The sequence below is a fragment of the Hyperolius riggenbachi genome, chromosome 1, assembly GCF_040937935.1.
Source record: "Hyperolius riggenbachi isolate aHypRig1 chromosome 1, aHypRig1.pri, whole genome shotgun sequence".
Taxonomy (NCBI): domain Eukaryota; kingdom Metazoa; phylum Chordata; class Amphibia; order Anura; family Hyperoliidae; genus Hyperolius; species Hyperolius riggenbachi.
The window spans coordinates 658,717,109-658,738,732 of record NC_090646.1 but is presented as its reverse complement, the minus strand read 5'-3'; the positions used below and the strand labels follow the sequence as shown (position 1 = coordinate 658,738,732).

Below are 21,624 nucleotides of genomic sequence, written 5' to 3'. Positions count from 1 at the left end.
CAGCAAGGAGATCAGCAGGCCTGCCAAGCAACTGGTATTGTTTAAAAGGAAACATCCATATCCCTCTCAGTTTAGGTTCCCTTTAAGCAATACCAGTTGCCTGGCAGCCCTGCTGATCATCTGCTTCTAATGCTTTTAGCCATAGCCCCAGAACAAGAATGCAGCAGATCAGGTGTTCTTGACATTGTCAGATCTGACAAGATTAGCTGCATGCTTGTTTCAGGTGTGTGATTTAGACACTACTGAAGCCAAATAGTCCAGCAGGGCTGCCAGGCAACTGGTATTAGTTAAAAGCAAATAAATATGGCAGCCCCCATATCACTCACCTCAGGTTCCCTTTAAGCCCCTCTTATGGAAGCTCAGCAGGAACTATAAACAGATATTCTGACACTTACAGGAGAACTCCGCATGCGCTCTACAGAACTATCCCAGCAGCCCCCTCTCCGGTCCCTCCAGGGCCGCCTCTATCGCAGCATTCTGGGGCTGGGCTGCTTCACTCGGGGGAAATCACATCTTACTTTATTCAGCCTCATGTGTTAATTAGAGTGATGCAGAAACGGCGAGAGGCTCCCGGACGCTGGAGGACTGGCGTTGGACAAGCCTGCCCTAGTTCTAGCCATGCTTGTAATTAATCACTCATTACTTCAGCTTTTCCCCTGCTTATAACTGGCTTTGGAGCACTGCTCGAGGAATAGAATCTTTTTATACTGAAAAAATATCACGTTTTAAATGCGCTTTCAGATGGTTTTCTTCACACCTCCTGCTGTGTTATCGTAGATAAACAGCTTCTGCCGAAGGATGTATTGCGTTAATGGAGAACACTAATGTTCTTCAAGCTGTAAGGAAAGTCAGTTTTTATCCTCATCTTACAGCTCGTTCAAAGAGCGAGTCAGGCAGCCAGCTGGGTAAAAGTGCTGATAACTTGTGTAGCCACTTCTGAAAGCCAAAATTTTACTTTAAAGGGGACCTCAAGTCAGAGGAATGTGGAGGCGGCCATATTTATCTCCTTTAAACAATAATAGCCGCTTGGCAATCCTGCTGATCTATTTGGCTGCAGTAGTGTCTGAATAACACCAGAAACAAGCATGCAGGGGGGCAGCGGTCGGTGGGGAGGGGGGTTGCCCCCCCCCCCCCCCCCCCCGGGTCTCCCGTACCCACTCCTCCTCCAGCTACTTGCACAAAAGTAAATAAAATGTATGGAGGCACCGAGCGGAGCTTACCTTCTTTACTCGCCCCCCCCCCCCCCCCCCTGCCACCTCTCCAGCATGGGGTTCCCCCTCCCCACCCACAGGCTGTGACACAGAAATGGTTCTGTTTCTGTGTCCAGAACAGCCTGTGTAGAAGGGGATCTGTTTTACTATTGCCTGCCAATACCAGTGTATCCGGATCCATCTGCGGTCCGGGAAAATACGGACCGACGGTTCAGTTTTTCAAACTGGATCCCCCTGAACACAGACGGATCCGTTTTTTTTTTCAGTGAAGGCGGTTGCTATTTTTAACATTGGTATCCTGGCTCTGTTTTTGATCTGGGCCAAAGAACAGAGCTACGGATACAATTTTAAAACAAGTGTGAACATACTCGAAGGGAGAAAATGACATCAGCATTGGCTTCAAAATAGCCACAGTTGAAATGGGAAATGCTAAGAAGGATTTTCTCTTTTTTTACTGTAGAAAAATCACTAATATCAAAACGCTGACAGTACAATACATCTGTTATGTATGTAGGGCAAGTATTTATCTACTTATATATGTGTTTTTTTTCTTAAATAGTATGGCTGACAGCTCCTCTTTAAAACATGTTTTTAAACCTAACTGGGGTATAGGACAGGAATAGAAAGACGAGGTTTATCCCGAACGTAACAGTAGTTGGCATTTATCATCTCTGTAATGTGACTTGCATCCGTTCAGGTTAACCTCTTCTCACCATGTGCAGTTTGTCATATGACTGCAGAACGCTGGCAACGGTTTGTTCAGTAGCATTAACATGACCCCTGGGATCTTACATTCTAATGGTATAGCTCAGTCATTCCAGTCAAGCATATCTTGTGAACCTGCACCTCTTATAAGCTCCTGTGGAAGACTAACAAGTGATCCAGCATTTGTGTGTTCTCAATGGTGGATTTGCCATGTGTATATATCAGAGGAAGAGAGAAAACTTTACATTCTACTGAGAGACGAGGAATCTACAGTGACAATTGCTGCACACTATGTCATAGCATGCCTTATACAGAGGATAAACCCACAGAGACAATCGCTGCACATTATGTCACAGACTGAGAAAAGCATGAATGAACTGTAAACCTAAAAATGTCCATAGACTGCTTACACAGTGTAACTCTAACCTACCCCCAGCCCCCAGAGACACCTTTCAAGTCCTCCGTGTCTCCCTGCTTTGGCAATGCCTGTATGCATCTTGGTCATGTCCATAAAGCCATTTTTAATTTAAGAGAGTGAATTGACAAAAGGCACCAGATAAAGGTGAGAAGGGGAAGCAATGAATTTTGACCAACCGTGCATTCTATTCCGGGCAGAGTTGGTCTTAAATGCCTTTGGGCAAAGTTGAATCTCCCTAGGGAATTAAAAAAAATGAAATAAAAAAAATACAAGAGAAGGATATCCTTGTCCTCGGTTTAGAGCCTGCTTAATATTTGATAAAGAGGTTTAATACAAAATACATAATACTTTATTAGTAAGCATGGGGCCCCACTTACCTGGGGCTTCTACCAGCCCCCCAGCAGCCCACACTGCCACTGGCAGAAGCGTACTGCCCATGTGCAGGAGTAAGCTCCCAGTGGCAGTAGCGTGATTGAGGACGCGGGCAGCCAGGGCCATGGAGACGCAGTGGAAATCAACTAGCCAAACGCTCTAAAAGGAGACTTAGCTGCTGCGGGGGGGGGGGCCCGAAAGATCGGTGAGTGACGGCACGACACAGGGCGGCTGCTAGAAGCCCCAGATAAGTTAAAGAGTAACAAAAGTTTCAGCCTTATTTCTTCTATCCTATAAGTTCCTATACCTGTTCTAATGTGGTCTGGATTACTGCAGCCTTTTCTAGTTGCACTGTCTCTGTAATATATCCAATCTTCTTTTCTTTGTAAAGCTTTGTCGACCCAGAGAGGAATGCACTGCCTCTGCTGTGATAGGGAGAAGTTATGCACGCCCCCTCCAGGCTCTGTGTGTGTGCTTTGTTTATTCCTCACAGACAGGTCTCTGCTCTCCATTTCAGCTTGTCTGAGGGGGGAGGGAGCTGCCCATGCTGAGAAACCCTGACTGGAGTGCAGACAATTCACTATGCAATAAAAACTTGTAGTATACTGTAACATGATATATATATACAGTATACACATCACTTCCTGGTGAGAGGCCATGTTTTTTGTTTGTAAACACTGCCTAAAACTGGCATTAAAAGTCAGGATCGCGGCGGGCAGAGGCGGAAACGGCAAAGAGGGATCAGGAGATCACAGTGACTCGATTGGTATGTTTTTTATTGTACAAATCGGATAACACAGATTCTCAGTTTGCTTTAAGGTCACTTTAATTTTAATCAGCGAATGTGTATGAAAGTGATCGCTTTACATAACGACCGAGGAACGTCAGCATCACCATTTTCCATCATTATACGGAGTGGCTTCTCCTGTCCATCGCTTCTCAGACCACAAGATGCAAATGACTCAGGAAGTGCATTTGATTGTCCCCGTTACAGGATGCATACAATTTGCATTACATGTACATGCAGGGCAGAATTATCTACACCCACCATATGCTCAACTTCAAGTAACTTCAGAGCCTGTCCCCTATTTCTCTGGCTAAGTCACTCAGAGATAACTGGTGTTGCCCTGACTTCACTGCACCCCCCACCCCCTTTCCTCCTGCATTGGTAGCCAGACATGCCCCAGTATTAGGTAGGCCCACAGTATAGGTAGTATATGATTGGCTCAATGAAGCAGCCATGGTCCCGCCCGTGAGACCATCGGCTCCAGTAATAACACAAGTTGCCGTACTTTTTCCTTTTACTGCCGCTAGGGCTCACTTTTGGGGTAGGGCTTATATTTCAAGCATGCTTGAAATTCCTGCTAGGGCTTAGTTTCAGGGGGTGTCTTAATTTCAGGGAAAAAGGTTAGCAAATGTGCCCCCCAGTATCAGGCAGATCCCCCAGTATAGGTAGTAGATCTGTCCCCAGTATTAAGTACCCCCCTTCCAATATAGGTAGCCAGATGTGCCTTAGCATCAAGTAGCCCCATCACTATAACTAGCATATGTGACCCAAAATAGGCAGCCAGATATGCCTCAGCATTAGGTAGGTTGCAAGCATAAGGAACAAATGCAGCACCCTAAGTAGAATTAGTTAGATGAGCCTCCAGTATTAAGCAAGAAGGAGGGGGGGGGGGGGGGTGTTGGTTGGGAGCTTTTAAAAGAAGCAAAAGCAAACAGTAGGTCAGTTTCACATTGGAGAACCTAGAAGGGGAATCAGTCTCCACCTTTGGATTAACCAGCCTTGTACAGAGCAGCAAAGCAGACAGTGGGCAGAATCTCAGACAAAATGAACGCTATGGAAATGGAGAGATCCCACACAAAGGTGGGTGGAACCATTTATTCCTCCATGTTAAAGACTACTTGAAGTGAGAGGAATATGGAAGCTGCCATCTTCAATCCCTTATAAACAATGCCAGTTACCTGGGTGGCAGGCTGAGCTTTTAGCTTTAGTTGTGTTCAAGTCACACTTGTGCAACAAGCATGCAGCCAGTGGAGTCACAGCCTCTGATCTGCAGCTCATTCTAGGCCAATGACAGGTATAACCGGCAGAGCATCAGCACTGACGTCAGGCAACCGGCATTGTTTATTAGAGTATGAAGATGGCGGGTTCCGTATTTCTCACACAATTTAAGGTTTCCTTTAAATCTACATTTGCGGTCTGAGAATGAGAAGACTGAGGTTTCAGAGACGGCTGTCATGGTAAAAGAACAGGAAGTAGGATTATACAGCGCATGGAGAAGTGGCGATCGCAGCCCGCGTGCGCTTGGGGATATTGCAGACTTGACTGTGAAAATCTCTACAGTTATTACTTATGAACTGACCACAGAAAGGAGGAAAGAAGAACCCCCACCAAAAAATGGTCATGCTTACGATTCCATTACTCTTACACCTGTTATGTCTCCCTGTGACAGTCCATTATATTAAAGTGGACCTGAACTCTTGCACAGGACAGAAGGAAAACAGAAATCCACCCTTTATGTATTTAGAGAGTGCAGCCTGTCTAATTCCCTCTCATATGTGACTAATCACAACTCTAATTTGATCTCTCGGCTGTGTTAACTGGCTGCCTCAGCAGAGCAGCTAATTTGTAAACAAAGGATATTAACAATATGTCTGCGTCTATGAAAGCAGGAAGTAGACACACTGCAGATTTATTGCAGGATTTGTATCAGCTGTAACAATTACATGTTTTTCTTTAAGGTTATTATGTTGTTGCTTCTCTTTTAGAGCAGAGAGGAAGTTCTGAGTACAGGGCCTGTACACACACTAGATTTATATTTCCCAACATGGATCGGGATCCGATCCTTCGAGGGACATCACTGGGCCAAGGCTGTACAGATGCATAGTCTGCCTATAGCTGCAGATGTAACGTCACAAATGGTAAAGCGTACTGGAGCCGGAGCACAGAATCAGATACTTACCTAAAGGGAGGGAAGCTTCAGGATCCTATTGAGGCTCCCCTCGGTGGTTTGCTGTCCCGTCGCTAAGTGCAGCCCCTCCTGAAGATTAGCGAAAAGGTATTGCTGCTAATCATATCGGGGCTGAACAGCTCTTCTTCCAGCGTGGCCGCGCCACAGCCGACCAAGCCCATGCGTGCAGCACAGTAAGACAGAGCTGCGGGCTCCAACGTACTGCGCATGCAGGCTCACACAGCAAGTGCGCGGCCATGCTTCAGACGGATCCTGCGGCTTCCCTCTTAAGGTATGGCTCTGATTTTGGTCCTGAGCTTTGGCTCGGAATCACTTTAATGTACAACTTTATTTGGCTGCAGAGTCGAATTTTTCCTGCCGCTGAGGAAGTGCGACTCCCCTAGCTTGGCAGGGTATGCAGAGTGGGCAGCAGGTAGCTTTCATAGTTACCAGTCCAGATGGCTGGATCAGCTTCTTCTTCCTCCACCGATGCGGCAAGCATGTAATCATGACTTGTCTTCTAGGTTCCGATAACATGATAAGATGTGATCAGGATCCAGAACACCATGTCAGCGTTACAGTACCACCCAGTGATGGAAGAATCTCTTCCATCGCCCCTCTTTCACCACCAGGTGGCGCTGTAATGCTGACACGGTCTCCTGGATCCCGATGTCATATCATGTGATCGGGACCCAGAAGACCGGCCGGAAGTTCAGAGACACCGGTGGAGAAAGAGAACCGGTAAATATAACTTCTCCTTGCAACCCTGCACTGCTCCTTGCACAGGGCAGCCGACTGGGGCTTAGAATGCACCAGCAGCTTTCAAACAAAAATTTTATTTGAAGCTGCAAATGCTTGCATCTTCCAGATATGCAGTAAAGAAAGGCAGATGCTAAGAGAAGCAGAGGTGTTTCCTGACCGGCTTTTTTTGGCAGTCACAGAAGGTATAATTTAATGTCAAGAGAAGATCGTATATAAGAGGACGCCTGCAACTGTTTTCAGAAAACAACTGCAAGGTCTAATTAAGCCCATTACATCCAATAACACCGTTGGATCTCAGCCTCACCATAGCAAACAGCCTTGTGGCGGAAAATATGATTCCAGACCAGGACCTTATCTGGGAGCGACACAGTGCGTTACGTAGCTTAGTAAACCAAAGAAAATGGCCTTCAGAACTCAAGCAACGACTAGGAAAATGGCTTTCAAACAATCCATATGGGCGATTTTCAAGAAATTCTATTTTTTAAACCCGTCTTAATATACATCAGGAACAAAGCCGAAAACACAAGAAACCGCCTTCGGAAATACCTTTGAAATAAATTAACTTTTATCTTCAGGAACGAGAATCTGAGAATTCTGGTTAGAGGAAAAAAAAAACTATTTAAAATCCCCAGCTCACTTTGGAATCGAGAAGTCCATTTAATTACAGTTTCATTTTCACTGTAGTTTTTAATTAAGAGAACATTTTTTTTTCAATAGAAGCTGGGTAATACGTTCTGCGAAGAGCTATCGCACAACACGCCATCAAAAAAAAACCCCAATGAAGATTTTAATTGAACTGAGTTTTTTCCCTCCCTTTCCTGAAAGCATTAAAAACGGACTTAAATGTAACATGCCCCCTTGTTTTAATTACACTGAAAATATAATTATGCCCTGGAAGAAAAATGTAAATATTCTTTTAAGAAACCCTTACCAGGAAACCGCTTTTAAAGTGCGCGTTCATCTTAATGAACGCTAAATAATATATGAGGTCTACGGGTATTACGCTCGTAGATAGAAGACTTCAAGGGTCAATCCGCACTCATACACTTTCTTTTAATTTTTAGCAGCGGGTGAATCCAATACTCTTCGCTTCATTCTCTATTTTGCTCTATCGGTCACTGGAGATCCAAACTTCATCTTTCTGCAACTTTCTGCTCATTAGCAAAGCCGAGGTGAGGAGGAGGAGACCAGGAACAGGAAATGAAATACTTATGGTTGTGATTGGGGTGGAGTGACCCTTCAGTGACCTCTGTGAATGGGAGTCTAATGTTCTATCCTGACACAGAAGTGTTTAAAAGGAAAGGTTCAGGGAGGGTGTACTGCGCGTGCGCAGTAGTTCTGCGCATGCGCAGTACAGCCCGGCGGACGTCCGATGACGTCAGAGCGCCGGCGTGGGACGCAGAAGTACCAGGACTTGGAGCGCAGAAGAGCCCGACCTGGCAGCCGGCCTGGCCAGGTCGGGTCGGCCACCGGGAGCCTGCGGAGCGGCGGCGAGGGCACCTCCTGCCTGCCACGGGCTGGAGGAAGCCCCAGGTAAGTGGAAATTGACTTTTATTTTTTCTCCACCCTCCCTGAACCTTCCCTTTAAGCATGGGAGCTGTTCATTCCCCTGGAACAATTTCTTTTCCTCTGGCTAAAGGTGCGTACACACATGCGACTATAGTCGTTTGTAACGATCGTTCCCCGATCTTTACCAACGACGATCGTTACAAAAAACGAACCACCGACTATTAAGGCAAACGACGAACGAGCCAAATCGCTACAAAAGAAAGTTCTGTCTCGGCGGATTTTAACCAACGACGATCGTTTGCAAAAGTAGTACTTCGTTGGAAACGATCGTTCGTACTAGGCTTGACATGCGCATTTCACTATTTCTCCATGGAACTTCTCATTTTTATGCGCAGGCGCAATAGTTGCTTTCTGTGATGTAACGTTCGTTCTAACGATCAGATCGTTACACACATTTTAAAACTACCTTTACTTAGGTCGTTCTTTCATCAATTAAAAGTTCGTTCGTCGTTCTTAACGAACGATCGTTGTCGCATGTGTGTACGTAGCATAAGGGTGCTCATACATTGTTCAATATTGCGGCCTGATCGGCCTGATTCCTTCAGTTTTTGCACATGCCTATAATTAAAGTGGATCCGATAAACTTTTACTCATAGCATAATTGTGTTCATTTCATATAGTTTGTAGGGAATTCCTCAAGCCAAATACTTTTTTTGTTTTTGTTTTAATACTCTAATTCCCTATAAACTAAACAAGCCACGCCCACAGTTCCTTTTGTGCCTTGGCACTGTAGCAAGGGCTTATGGGAGCTCAGTCTGGGCCGAAGGAGGAGGTGGTTACTAGCCATTGATTTCAGAGGCAGTGGGGGGGAGGGAGGAACAGAACATGGCTGCCCTCGTATCACAAGAATAAATAATCATAAACTTTTGAAGCCGTTTGCAGCTAGATATGCTGTGTAAACTATCTAAACATTAGATAAGATATATAGACAAGTTACTTGTTATAGTTTTCCATCTCGGTTCCGCTTTAAGCATAATGACCTCACAAGTGCCTCCTTGCAAAAGAACCTATCAAAGTCCGTTGTGAGCAGCAAGAAGATGGTAATACAAAAATATGAAGCTGCTGTTTACTGAAATTTACCCTATTGGGAAACAGTATTTCTTAATCCTTTCCATAGGTCAAGATAAAGCCACTTTCTTCCAACTGTAACTAAAGAAATACAATTTATGTGGCGCTGGTCAGTAACCCTACACAAGCTGCGTGTTGCAGAGGGATACCTTCAACCCTCTCTCAATGTAATACCACAAAATATAATGTAATCACAACTCGCGCTAATTCTGTATTCTATAGAATACATTTTATTAAAATATAATGTATAAAATTCCAAAAATCCACAATCCACACTCATACACACCAAAACCACTCAATATTGTTATAGGGCCCTTTAAATCAGCAGCGCTCTAATTGCCAACTAACTATAATAAGTTTGATAGGAATCACTTATCAATGCACAGAAGGGATCCAATTTGTGCTTAAACTTGTGAATAGATAGTTCTTATGTTTATAGATAACACATTTATTATGCAGAAGCGCTCATATCTGTGCACGAAGGGGATCCAATTTAAACTGTCCCGTTTTCATTGAGGAAAATTACAAACAGATCCTACTTATGTTGTCTCAAAGTGACAGGGTTCAGGTCTCTTATATAGGAGCTCTGTTAGTAATCACTTAGTATCCAGTACAACAATTCCTTGTATGTTTAATTCTTATAGGTCAGTCTCTCATAGCCAGCTGCACTCACCACGGATTGTTTTCTGAAAACCGCTCTGATGCGAGTGCTTATCCTCTACGATCTCCGCGCAGCCTTCCACTGTCTGCGGTGTTCAGGCGGGGCTGATTTGGTTGTCCACAGAGTCCCCTCGCTGTACTACTTCCGTCCAGCTGGTACTGGTGTGCGCTAGTTGGGTGACGTCACCACTGCAGGGTATTGGATCTTTGTTATTCAGAACGGCTGCTGCGCGCTGTAGGTCAGCCAGATCCTTGCCCTTAACTGATCGTAATAGTAAATCAAATTAACCTTAATGCGTTTCGACCGATTAACGTCGGTCCTCTTCAGAAGGGTTTTGGTAAGGGCAAGGATCTGGCTGACCTACAGCGTGCACTACACATGTCTGATTTTTACTATAAACACAATTATGACCCTGTTTTGAGACAATATTAAAAAATAACTTTTAATTCATAATAGTATAAAATGATCTTTAGGTATATAACTTTTTGTTTATTTTTCCTTTTATTTTATTTACAAGTACCTGGTTGGGCAGCAAAAATTGCGTATCCCCCCCATATAGACTGGCTATGTGATTCTTCTATAATGCACTTTGCACCCTAGCACTTTATTTACTCATGCCCTGACGACGGCTCTAGCTTTATGAGCCGAAACATGTTGGTTTAGGTGGAGGGTTTCTTTTATTTATGTAGAATCTTATCAGCATCTTTATCTGGTAAGGGGCAGAAATCCCAGGTGACCTAGCTGTATATAGGGTCTCCATGGGGGGATACGCAATTTTTGCTGCCCAACCAGGTACTTGTAAATAAAATAAAAGAAAAAAAAAACAAAAAGTTATATACCTAAAGATCATTTTATACTATTATGAATTAAAAGTTATTTTTTAATATTGTCTCAAAACATGGCCTACAGCGTGCAGCAGCAGTTTTAAATTGGATCCCCTTCGTGCACAGATATGAGCGCTTCTGCATAATAAATGTGTTATCTATAAACATAAGAACTATCTATTCACAAGTTTAAGCACAAATTGGATCCCTTCTGTGCATCGATAAGTGATTCCTATCGAACTTATTATAGTTAGTTGGCAATTAGAGCATTGCTGATTTAACCTGCTGGGCGGTCTGGACGAGCTCAGCTCGTCCAGTACCACCGGAGCCTGCCGCTCAGGCCCTGCTGGGCCGATTTGGCTCAAATAAAAAGCAGCACACGCAGCCGGCACTTTGCCAGCCGCGTGTGCTGCCTGATCGCCGCTGCAGTGCGGCGATCCGCCGCATGCAGCGGCGAAAGAGGGTCCCCCCAGCCGCCTGAGCCCAGTGTAGCCGGAACAAAAAGTTCCGGCCAGCGCTAAGGGCTGGATCGGAGGCGGCTGATGTCAGGACGTTGGCTGACGTCAATGACGTCACTCCGCTCGTCGCCATGGCGACGAGGTAAGCGAAACACGGAAGGCCGCTCATTGCGGCCTTCCATGTTACTTCTGGCCGCAGGAGGCGATCAGAAGAACGCCTCCTGAGCACCCTCTAGTGGGCTTTCATGCAGCCAACTTTCAGTTGGCTGCATGAAATAGTTTTTTTTTATTAAAAAAAAACCCTCCCGCAGCCTCCCTGGCAATCTTAATAGAACGCCAGGCAGGTTAAAAGGCCCTATAACAATATTGAGTGGTTGTGGTGTGTATGAGTGTGTAGTGTGGATTTTTGGAATTTTATACATTATATTTTACTAAAATTTATTCTATAGAATACAGAATTAGCGCGAGTTGTGATTACATTATATTTTGTGTAACTAAAGAAAGTCTAAAGACTGCTGAACGCCTTTGAAGATTAAAAGTGGATCCATTTTAACAGACCATAAGCATAACTAATATTGAGAAACAGCTAAAGAAAAACTGTCAAACTTTCACAGTTATAACACAACACATTTTCGAACACAGGCAATATAAAACAAATCTTACCTGATCCAGAAGACTCAAAGACATTCCTGTCCCTTCTGTTCAGTCTAAATGACTGAAGGTCCTTTTCTCGGTAGGATCCAAAGCCTTCAAAGGTCCTCCTTTTATTCCCACTGAGATCACTCTCTCTTTTATCGTTAGATGAACTTATTTCCCCAAAGAGGTCGGAAGAGTCCACTCGGCCACTACAGTCATTTCCAGAATACCTTTTTAAACAGCTGTCGGCAGATTCACTGCTCAAGTCATTTTTGTCTTTGGACTGAGTCCAGTGCTGGGGATCTGAAAGGGACAATGACGATAGTGTGTCCACCTCAAAGCTAGACTTTGGACCCCTTTGCCCGGTCTCAGAATGCTGGTGCTTCTGTCGCTCTTTGTGTTTGCTTTTCTCGCTGATGGAAGAAAGATCCTTAGCAGAAGGACTGAGCTTGTCATTTGTGGTGTGACCTGAAAAGCTAGTGGACTTGCCCGAAAAGAGACCACCAAAATCACTATGTCCCCCAAGGATGCAGTCATCCTTATGCTTGTGCTTATGCTTGTGTTTCCTTTTGTGGAGACGACTACTTGAAAGTCCAACTGTTCCAGTTTTTGAAGGAGCCATGTCGCCCAAGCCCATACCAACGGAGGACTGGAGGTGTACTCCATGCTTCATCTTATGCTTGGCGACTGTAGACATCTTCATGTGAGAAGACGTATGAAACTGTGGAGGAGGAACAGAGGGCCTCATAAACGGAGATGTTGCCCCTAGTGTATGGGACACATACAGAGGAGCTGGATACTGACCGTAATAACCAAGGTTCATCATAGGCATTGACGTGTAAGGCATTCCATATGGTGCATAGTAACTTCCACTGGGAATAGGGTATCCAAACCCTTGCAAAAAAGGCACCTTTGTCATGGTGTCATTGGTTTTGGCAGGTCTACCACGCTTTTTCTTTGATTTCATTTCAGAGGTCCGGCGAAGATAGAGCAAGGGGTCATACTGAATATATGGCACAGGGTAATAGTGATCAAAATTAATCCTGAAGATACTGGGATAAGGATTCTCGTGGTAGAAGGTATAGTTTCGGTGGGAAATTCTAAAGACTTGGAACTTGTTTACTAGGTCTTCCAGGTCTGCAAGAAACTGGAGATTGTCCCTATTTGGCAGACCCTTCCTCTTTCTCTTGTGCTTTGGCTTTTTTACGCCATCATGGACAAGAAAACTGTCTACAATGAGATGCTTCTGCCTGTGGCCGTGCTTGCTCTTTGTGCTGGTTTCTGACGGGTTAACTTCCGGGTTGTCCAGGCTACAAAAATCAAAGGAGTACCTTCTACGGGATTCTGAGCCTTTCTCGGCTTGGTCAGAAGTGCTGTTGTTATCTGTACCAATGCCGCTGTCACTTGGGATGGTCTCTTCACTGTGTGACTCGCTTACAGGTGACAGCGTGACCTCCTTTAAGGAGCCAATCTCACAGAGGTGGGAAGGAGAGTGGGCCATTAACCTTGGTGGAGACAACTTCCACGAACTGCCGTGTATTCCCTTCGGGGTTTTTGTCGGAAGAGCACTGATTGGTTGAAGATTTGGCATAGTTTTTAAATCTGAAAATATCGTATCAGTGCTGGCAGGACTAAGGTTGCCATTAGAACCTACTAGCTGGGTTGTAAAACTGTGAATAGCTGCTGGTGAAGATGCCACAAATGACTGCAAGTTGGAAGGCACTGCTGGGTTTTCGGGCTGGCTAGAAACAGGCCTGGTTGGCTTCATGGCTGTTCTCGGTTCACTCTGCTGGGGAACCTGTTCAGATCTGGGCTTCCGCCCCCTTTTCTTACCTATGTAGATGGTTCCCCTCTTGCTAACATTTATCTGCTTGCCTAATCTAGCGTCGAGAGTTGTGGTTACGGCTGCTATTGCGTTTGACTGCATCTGAGATTTAGATTTCAAGGCAATGCTGTTGGAGCAAGACAGAATTTGGTTTAGAATATTTTTCCTTTTCAGCGTTTTCATCCTGTTGATGGTCCGTATGGTTTTCTTATCTAACATTCCGAGCTTTCCGACCTTCTTCTGAAAGTCTAACTCGCTGATGGTCTTCTCCGTAGCAGGCAGGATTTGGACCGGCTCAGAGAGACTGTGCCTCCCCTTTCTCTTCTTGATTCCAGGGAACTCTCTATTAATGGGGCTTACTGGACTCGTCGACGTTCCTTCGTGGATTGTCTCGACCGTAAGCAAAGGCTGTTTCTTTGGTCTACCCCTTTTTTTCTTCACTGGTGTAATCACTGTAAGGCTATCTGTATTCGTGTAAAGTGGGCTGGAAGGAGTGATTGGGTAGGCGGAGGGAGGATCCACCACAATTTTATCAGAATGCGAAACGGTATTTTCATGGGCAGCGTTGATTTTGGTCTTCCCGCAACCCCATCTTTTCTTGGCAGCGAGCTTAGGATGCTGAAAATCAGACACTTTTGATCTGGAGTTCTCATTAATGGCTTTTGAGACAGGGGGTACAGTAGACTTCTGCATACGGGTCACACCGGTCATGTACGATTTTCCTATGCTAACATTCATCTCTGGCAGCTTCGAGGGCAACTCGCTACTCATAAGTTTACCCTGTTTCATCACTCTGTTGTCCCTCTTAGGTGCTGGCTGCTGGGAAACGGTTTGGCTACTTGCTTCACTGACCGTCGATCTCCTGGGAAGCTGGTCCTCATCTGGGACTTTCTTCTCCGGGACTGATTTCAAAGGCTGCTTCTTCCTCCTCCTATTGCCGGGTGGTTCCACTGGTGTGGATTTATTAGGAAGGCTAAGCCTAACATGGCTTGATTCACTTTCACCACTGTTCACAGAAGCAACGCTCTGTTGCTGCTGTTGCGTAGCTGCCGAATTCACGGTTTCTTTCTTGCCATCCACAGATTCGTGACTTTTATGGTCCGCTGACTTTGAGTTATTTTTCCCTCTCTCATGTTCTGCCACCTGCACAGGTTGAGGAATCTCTTTCCTGCCATATTTCCTCTTTGCGTTGATTGAAGGCAGCTCCTTTGACTCCGGTACACCACCTTTTTGGTCCTCTATGGTTAAGGGACCGCTGCTTGATTCAGAATTATTAGATGCTGCTGAAACGCTGTTGTTGTTCGGTGTTAAAACGGCAGGAGAAGTTGAACCATCCTTAGCATTCGAAATCTGGCTCCAAGGACTACCCCCGTTGGATCTCTTTGACTGAGACTTGAGAAACGGAGAAGCCATTTCCGGTTTGGGACTCTTGGTGACATTAGGTGCTTCCTTGCCCGTTTCAGCATTGGGGAAGCTGCTCTGTGCCGAGGCTCCAGGATCTGAGCTAGGTAACCAGTCAAGGTGATGCTGGTTACTTTTCTGCTGGTGCTTTGGTTTTAAGGTGTCACTGGTGATGTCAGGATGCGTTCCAGAGTCGTATTGCTGTCCAGAATGCTTCTGAAACCTTTCATGCACCTGGAAAGAGAGAGAGAAGACAAAACACTCAGTATATAGAAGATGCTGGCTGATGAAGTGCAAACATTTAAATAAAAACAGAAAAAAACAGCTGTTGGAAGAGGAAATCAAGGCAATTTTTTTGTTGTTTTGGTGTACTTGAGATGTGCTTACAATGAAGTCCTCGCCAATAATGCAAGTTAACTGCACTACTGATTGTTGCCCCATTTTATAAGCCCCACATGTCAACCACAACCAATTGGGCAGGATCATCAACTCTCAGGAAGATAGTGTCATATTGCAACAGGATCTGGATAGGATGGCTATATGGGCAAATACATGGCAGATGAAATTCAATGTTGAAAAATGTAAAGTCATGCATTTTGGTCGTACCAATGGTCTACCACCATACAAAATAAATGGGATACAGTTGGGGACATCAAACTTGGAGAAGGACTTAGGAGTACTCATCGACAACAAGTTAAATAATCGTACTCAATGCCAAGCCGCTGCAGCTAAAGCTAACAAAATTTTGGGATGCATTAAAAGGGAAATAAAAACTCGAGATGCTAGCATAATTTTGCCCCTGTTTAACTCTCTAGTAAGGCCACATCTGGAATATGGAATTCAGTTCTGGGCACCACATTACAAAAAAGATATTGCAGTTTTAGAGCAGGTGCAGAGACGAGCAACAAAATTGATACGTGGGATGGAAGGTCTCGCTTACCAAGAAAGGTTAGATAAACTGTGTTTATTTAGTCTAGAGAAAAGACGCCTTAGAGGGGATCTAATTAACATGTACAAATACATCAGAGGGCAATATAAAAGCTTGGTGAATGAGCTTTTTGTCCCTAGGCCTTCTCAGAGGACTAGAGGACATGATCTGCGCATGGAGGAAAAACGTTTTAGCCATTTATTTAGGAAAGGGTTCTTTACAGTAAGAGTGATTAAGATGTGGTATGCATTGCCACAGGAAGTTATGGCAAACTCTATACCTGCATTTAAAGGGGGCTTAGATGCTTTCCTTGCAAAGAAAGACATCCATGGCTACAATTACTAGGTAATTCCCAGTGATTTTGATCCAGGGATTTTATCTGATTGCCATCTGGAGTCGGGAAGGAATTTTTCCCTTTAGGGTCTAATTGGACCATGCCTTGTAAGGGTTTTTTCGCCTTTCTCTGGATCAACAGGGATATGTGAGGGAGCAGGCTGGTGTTGTACTTTGTTCTCTGGTTGAACTCGATGGACGTATGTCTTTTCAACCAAAATAATTAACTATGTAACCACTATGTACAAACAAGCTCCGTGATTAAAGTGGACCTGAACTTTTGCACAGGACAGAAGGAAAAACCGAGAAATGCACCCTGTATGTATTTAGAGAGCTTAGCCTGCCTAATTCCCCCCATCTGTGACTAATCACAAGTGTAATTTGATCTCTCAGCTGTGTCAGTTGGTTGCCTCAGTAGAGCAGCTAATTTGTAAACACAGGATGTTAACCCTATGTCTGCTTCCATGAAATCAGGAAGTAGACACACTTCAGATTAAGATCATCTGTAAAAAATGTTTTCCTTTAAAGGTTATTATGCTGTTGCTCATCTTTTACATCAGAGAGGAAGTTCTGAGTTCAGGTCCGATTTTTTTATTAGCTGTAATGTGTGATGCTAGGGCTTGTTTCCACTATAAACAGATTTCACATGGGTGTTAAATGTGGCAGTTGCTAAGTCAGTAATGCAACGGTTTACCATTATAGGTCAGAGCCACACTTTAAAACATTTAAGCCCACTTACATGTAAGTACTAAATGATTTTCTAATCACTTTCTGCTTCCAAACAGGAGAAATCTAACATTGGAAGCCAAGAGGAGATTTGTGGAGAAGAGTAGCAGAGGAGAAGTAGGAGGAGTTATTGTAGAGATCTGCAGAGGGGAGAAGTGGGAGGAGTCATTGTTGAGATCTGCAGAGGGGAGAAGTGGGAGGAGTCATTGTAGAGCTCTGCACAGAGGAGAAGTAGGAGGAGTCTGAAGAGATTTGCAGAGAAGAGTAGCAAAGTCACTAAAGATATTTGCAGAGATGAGTAGTTGGAGGGGTCTGTGAGGAGATTTGCAGAGAGAAGGAGGAGGAGTCTATAAGGAAATTTGCAGAGAAGTGTAGCTGAGGAGAAGTAGGAGGAGTTATTAACCTATACAGAGAGGAGAAGCAGAGAAGAAGGAGGAGGAGTTTGCGAGGAGAATTTGCAGAGAAGAGTAGCAGAGGTAAAGTAGGAGGAGTAATTGTAAAGACTTGCAGAGAGGAGTAGCAGCGAAGTAGGAGGGGTTTGCGAGGAGAATTTGCAGAGAAGAGTAGCAGAGGTAAAGTAGGAGGAGTAATTGTAAAGACTTGCAGAGAGGAGTAGCAGAGAAGTAGGAGGGGTTTGCAGAGAAGAGTAGCAGAGGTGAAGTAGGAGGAATCTGCAGAGAAAAGCAGCAAGCAACAACTAGAGCTTGACAATCTAATTAAGTAAAAGGCAGTTATAATATACATGCCGTGGGCGCAGTGCTGAGCATGCATGTTACAATTGCCTCAGTAATGACAGGGGAGAGTGCATGCGTTAGCCCTGAACGATAAATCACATATAAACCGAAATCGCAATCTCCAAGATCACGATTTCAGAATAATAAAACCGGTGATTTCCATGACGTCATTTCCGCATGGGGGAAGTTTGAAGAAGCGGATTCGAACTCCCCCCAAGACCTCAAGCTTGCGGCCCGCAGCATCGGCAGTGTTGGACATACCTTCCGCACTAGTCCAACGCTTTCCATCATCTCTCGTGCACAGCATACTTCCTGGTTCCTGTATGTCACATGACATACAGGAAGTATGCCGTGCATTAAAGCCTGCAGGAGGCGAAGTGGATAGACGGGCATTGCTGGACGCATGCTGGAAAGGTATGTCCACCACTGTTGCAGCTTGGAGGCACAGAGAGAGAAACCGAGCAAGCACAGAGAGGGAAAAAAAAAAAAAAAAAAAAAGGAGGGCAAGAGAGAGACCCAGGGGGGGGGGGGGGGGGGGGCAGAGAGAGACCCAGAGGGGGCGCAGAGAGAGACCCGGGGGGGGGGGGGCGCAGAGAGAGACCCGGGGGGGGGGGCAGAGAGAGACCCAGGGGAGGGGGGGCAGAGAGAGACCCAGAGGGGGCGCAGAGAGAGACTCGGGGGGGGGGGGGCGCAGAGAGAGACCCAGGGGGGGGCGCAGAGAGAGACTCGGGGGGGGGGGGGGGCAGAGAGAGACCCGGGGGGGGGGGCAGAGAGAGACTCAGAGGGGGCGCAGAGAGAGACCCGGGGGGGGCGCAGAGAGACCCAGGGGGGGGGGGGCTCAGAGAGAGACCCAAGGGGGGGCGCAGAGAGAGACCCAGAGGGGGCGCAGAGAGAGACCCAGAGGGGGCGCAGAGAGAGACCCAGAGGGGGCGCAGAGAGAGACCCAGAGGGGGCGCAGAGAGAGACCCAGAGGGGGCGCAGAGAGAGACCCAGAGGGGGCGCAGAGAGAGACCCAGAGGGGGCGCAGAGAGAGACCCAGAGGGGGCGCAGAGAGAGACCCAGAGGGGGCGCAGAGAGAGACCCAGAGGGGCGCAGAGAGAGACCCAGAGGGGCGCAGAGACCCAGAGGGGGCACAGAGAGAGACCCAGAGGGGGCGCACAGAGAGAGACCCAGAGGGGGCACAGAGAGAGACCCAGAGGGGGCACAGAGAGAGAGACCCAGAGGGGGCGCAGAGAGAGAGACCCAGAGGGGGCGCAGAGAGAGAGACCCAGAGGGGGCGCAGAGAGAGACCCAGAGGGGGCGCAGAGAGAGACCCAGAGGGGGCGCAGAGAGAGACCCAGAGGGGGCTCAGAGAGAGACCCAGAGGGGGCACAGAGAGAGAGACCCAGAGGGGGCGCAGAGAGAGACCCAGAGGGGGCGCAGAGAGAGACCCAGAGGGGGCGCAGAGAGAGACCCAGAGGGGGCGCAGAGAGAGACCCAGAGGGGCGCAGAGAGAGACCCAGAGGGGGCGCAGAGACCCAGAGGGGGCACAGAGAGACCCAGAGGGGGCACAGAGAGAGACCCAGAGGGGGCACAGAGAGAGAGACCCAGAGGGGGCGCACAGAGAGACCCAGAGGGGGCGCACAGAGAGACCCAGAGGGGGCGCACAGAGAGACCCAGAGGGGGCGCAGAGAGAGACCCAGAGGGGGCACAGAGAGAGACCCAGAGGGGGCACAGAGAGAGAGACCCAGAGGGGGCGCAGAGAGAGACCCAGAGGGGGCGCAGAGAGAGACCCAGAGGGGGCGCAGAGAGAGACCCAGAGGGGGCGCAGAGAGAGACCCAGAGGGGGCGCAGAGAGAGACCCAGAGGGGGCGCAGAGAGAGACCCAGAGGGGGCACAGAGAGAGAGACCCAGAGGGGGCGCAGAGAGAGACCCAGAGGGGGCGCAGAGAGAGACCCAGAGGGGGCGCAGAGAGAGACCCAGAGGGGGCGCAGAGAGAGACCCAGAGGGGGCGCACAGAGAGACCCAGAGGGGGCGCACAGAGAGACCCAGAGGGGGCGCACAGAGAGACCCAGAGGGGGCGCACAGAGAGACCCAGAGGGGGCACAAAGAAGGGTGACAGAGGCACAGAGGGGGAACAATGCTTGATTTGAAGGAAATCGTAAATCGAAAGTGCGATTTCAGATTTCAATTTTTCCTAATATCGTTCAGGCTTAGCTTGTGCGCGCGCGCAGGGTGGGGGCATGACTGGTGAAAACTGGATGCATGCAAATGTAATGCAGCTTAGAATTGCACCAACCACATAGTACATTTTAAATGCTCCAATTCCCTGCTGCACCCAGTTTGCATCTCATTCACCACTTCTAAGGAGGAGCAGCGAGGAAGATGGAGATGTTTGGCTGCAGAATTCATCATGGGACCGCAGAAATGATTATGCCACAACCTGCTCTAGTTACAGTAGCAATTTGTCTCAATGGATGTCACCATGCTGGTGGTCACAGCAAGGGGTGGAGCTTAGTGACACAGACAGTAATAAAACCTCCTCTCTGGACTGAAAAGAAGTTAAAAATGGATAAAAAACTGCCTCGACTTCAGCTTCAACAAAACGACTTTGCAATTGCCTAAACAGTCAACCTGACATTTCAATTTTCAATTTTGTTCCGTTATGAACAAGAGGAAACTCAGGAGGGACGACCAGAAAGACAAGCAATGCCAACTCAAAAAGATACATATACAGGACACAGAATAAAGACTAGGGCCTCAATTCACTAAACTTATCTCCTGTCTTTAATAACTCTTCTAGAGTTGTTACCATGGTGATAAGGCATGTAGTATTCAGGAAACATTTTACCTCAGGCAAGCCTAAAGTTAACTCTTCTGTCTTTAAATTAACTCTCCAATCCTTAAAATAACTCCAGAGTTAAAGACAGGCTGTTAATTAACTGCGTGTGAAAATAACTACAGAGGAGGTAAATTAACTACAGAGGAGGTAAATTAACTACAGAGGAGGTAAATTAACTACAGAGGAGGTAAATTAACTACAGAGGAGGTAAATTAACTACAGAGGAGGTAAATTAACTACAGGAGAGGTAACTTCAGGAATGAAGAGGTAAGATAACTCTCTCACTGTGTGGAGGCAAGTTTTCTCTTGCCTTATTATCTCCAGCATGATCTTAGTGAATTGAGGCCTATGTCTATTTCAAACAAATAAAGCAGTTTGGAATTTCTAGTCTCCCCAAACCACCCCCACCCTGCCCCCTGGAATCCAGCACTGGCAGTATCCCCCCAGCTCCCCAAAAATCAGCCGACAAGTGGTGCAGTAGTTAGTGGATGACATATTTACCTTCCTTGCGCCTGCGCAGTAGAGCAGACCCGATCGGGCTCGGCCATTTATGCCAGAGCCCATCAGAATGCCGCTACTGGATCCTGGAGGGTGAAGAGGACGGGGGAAACCTCATTAGGATCCAGAGGCTTCCTCCCTTCCAAGGTAAGTACCCCCGGGCTGTGTTTTTTTGTTTACACAGATTCCAGAGCTGAGTAAACTTTGCCCAGGCCTGTCCTATGGGATCCCGGGCCTTACCTCCACTTAGGTCTGTATCTAACCGAAAGCAAGTTCCCTCACTTCAGCTGTGCAGTAGCTACAGGGGTACAATCAATTGCCATTCTGACTCCAGTAGGGGAACATCACCAGCCTTATTTCACCAGCAGTGTGTATGAATTCACCCTTTTCTTATAAATTCGTGTGAGGGGAGTTTTTAACTGAACAAGTGCCTCACCCATCAAACTTATCCTACAGCTTCAGCAGACCCATCAGAAACTGCTACATGCCAAGCCGCATCCTGCTGATCGTCTGCCTCTAGAGATGGTCAATGAGATGGCAAAAATTCCAAGCTGATGCAAATGTTTGCAGTTTGGGAATAAACCAATCAAATGTGGCGGCATCTACTTGTATTTATTAGCATATTTTTTGAACTTCTTATTCTGCCCTCTCATCTAAACCAGAACAGGTATGTAGATCAGATGTCTCAACCTTCTGATGTCTAATACAATTATAATGCAG

At 46.4% G+C, this 21,624-nt stretch overlaps 1 protein-coding gene across 1 annotated transcript in view; it reads right to left on the bottom strand.

Moving 5' to 3' along the window:
- Positions 1-21,624, bottom strand: part of SETBP1 (SET binding protein 1) — a 216,422-nt gene that overhangs the window by 39,107 nt on the left and 155,691 nt on the right. Inside the window, exon 3 of the mRNA XM_068252103.1 lies at positions 11,666-15,098. Within this exon, the coding sequence (XP_068108204.1) occupies positions 11,666-15,098 (3,433 nt within the window). The remainder of the gene's footprint in view (positions 1-11,665; positions 15,099-21,624) is intronic.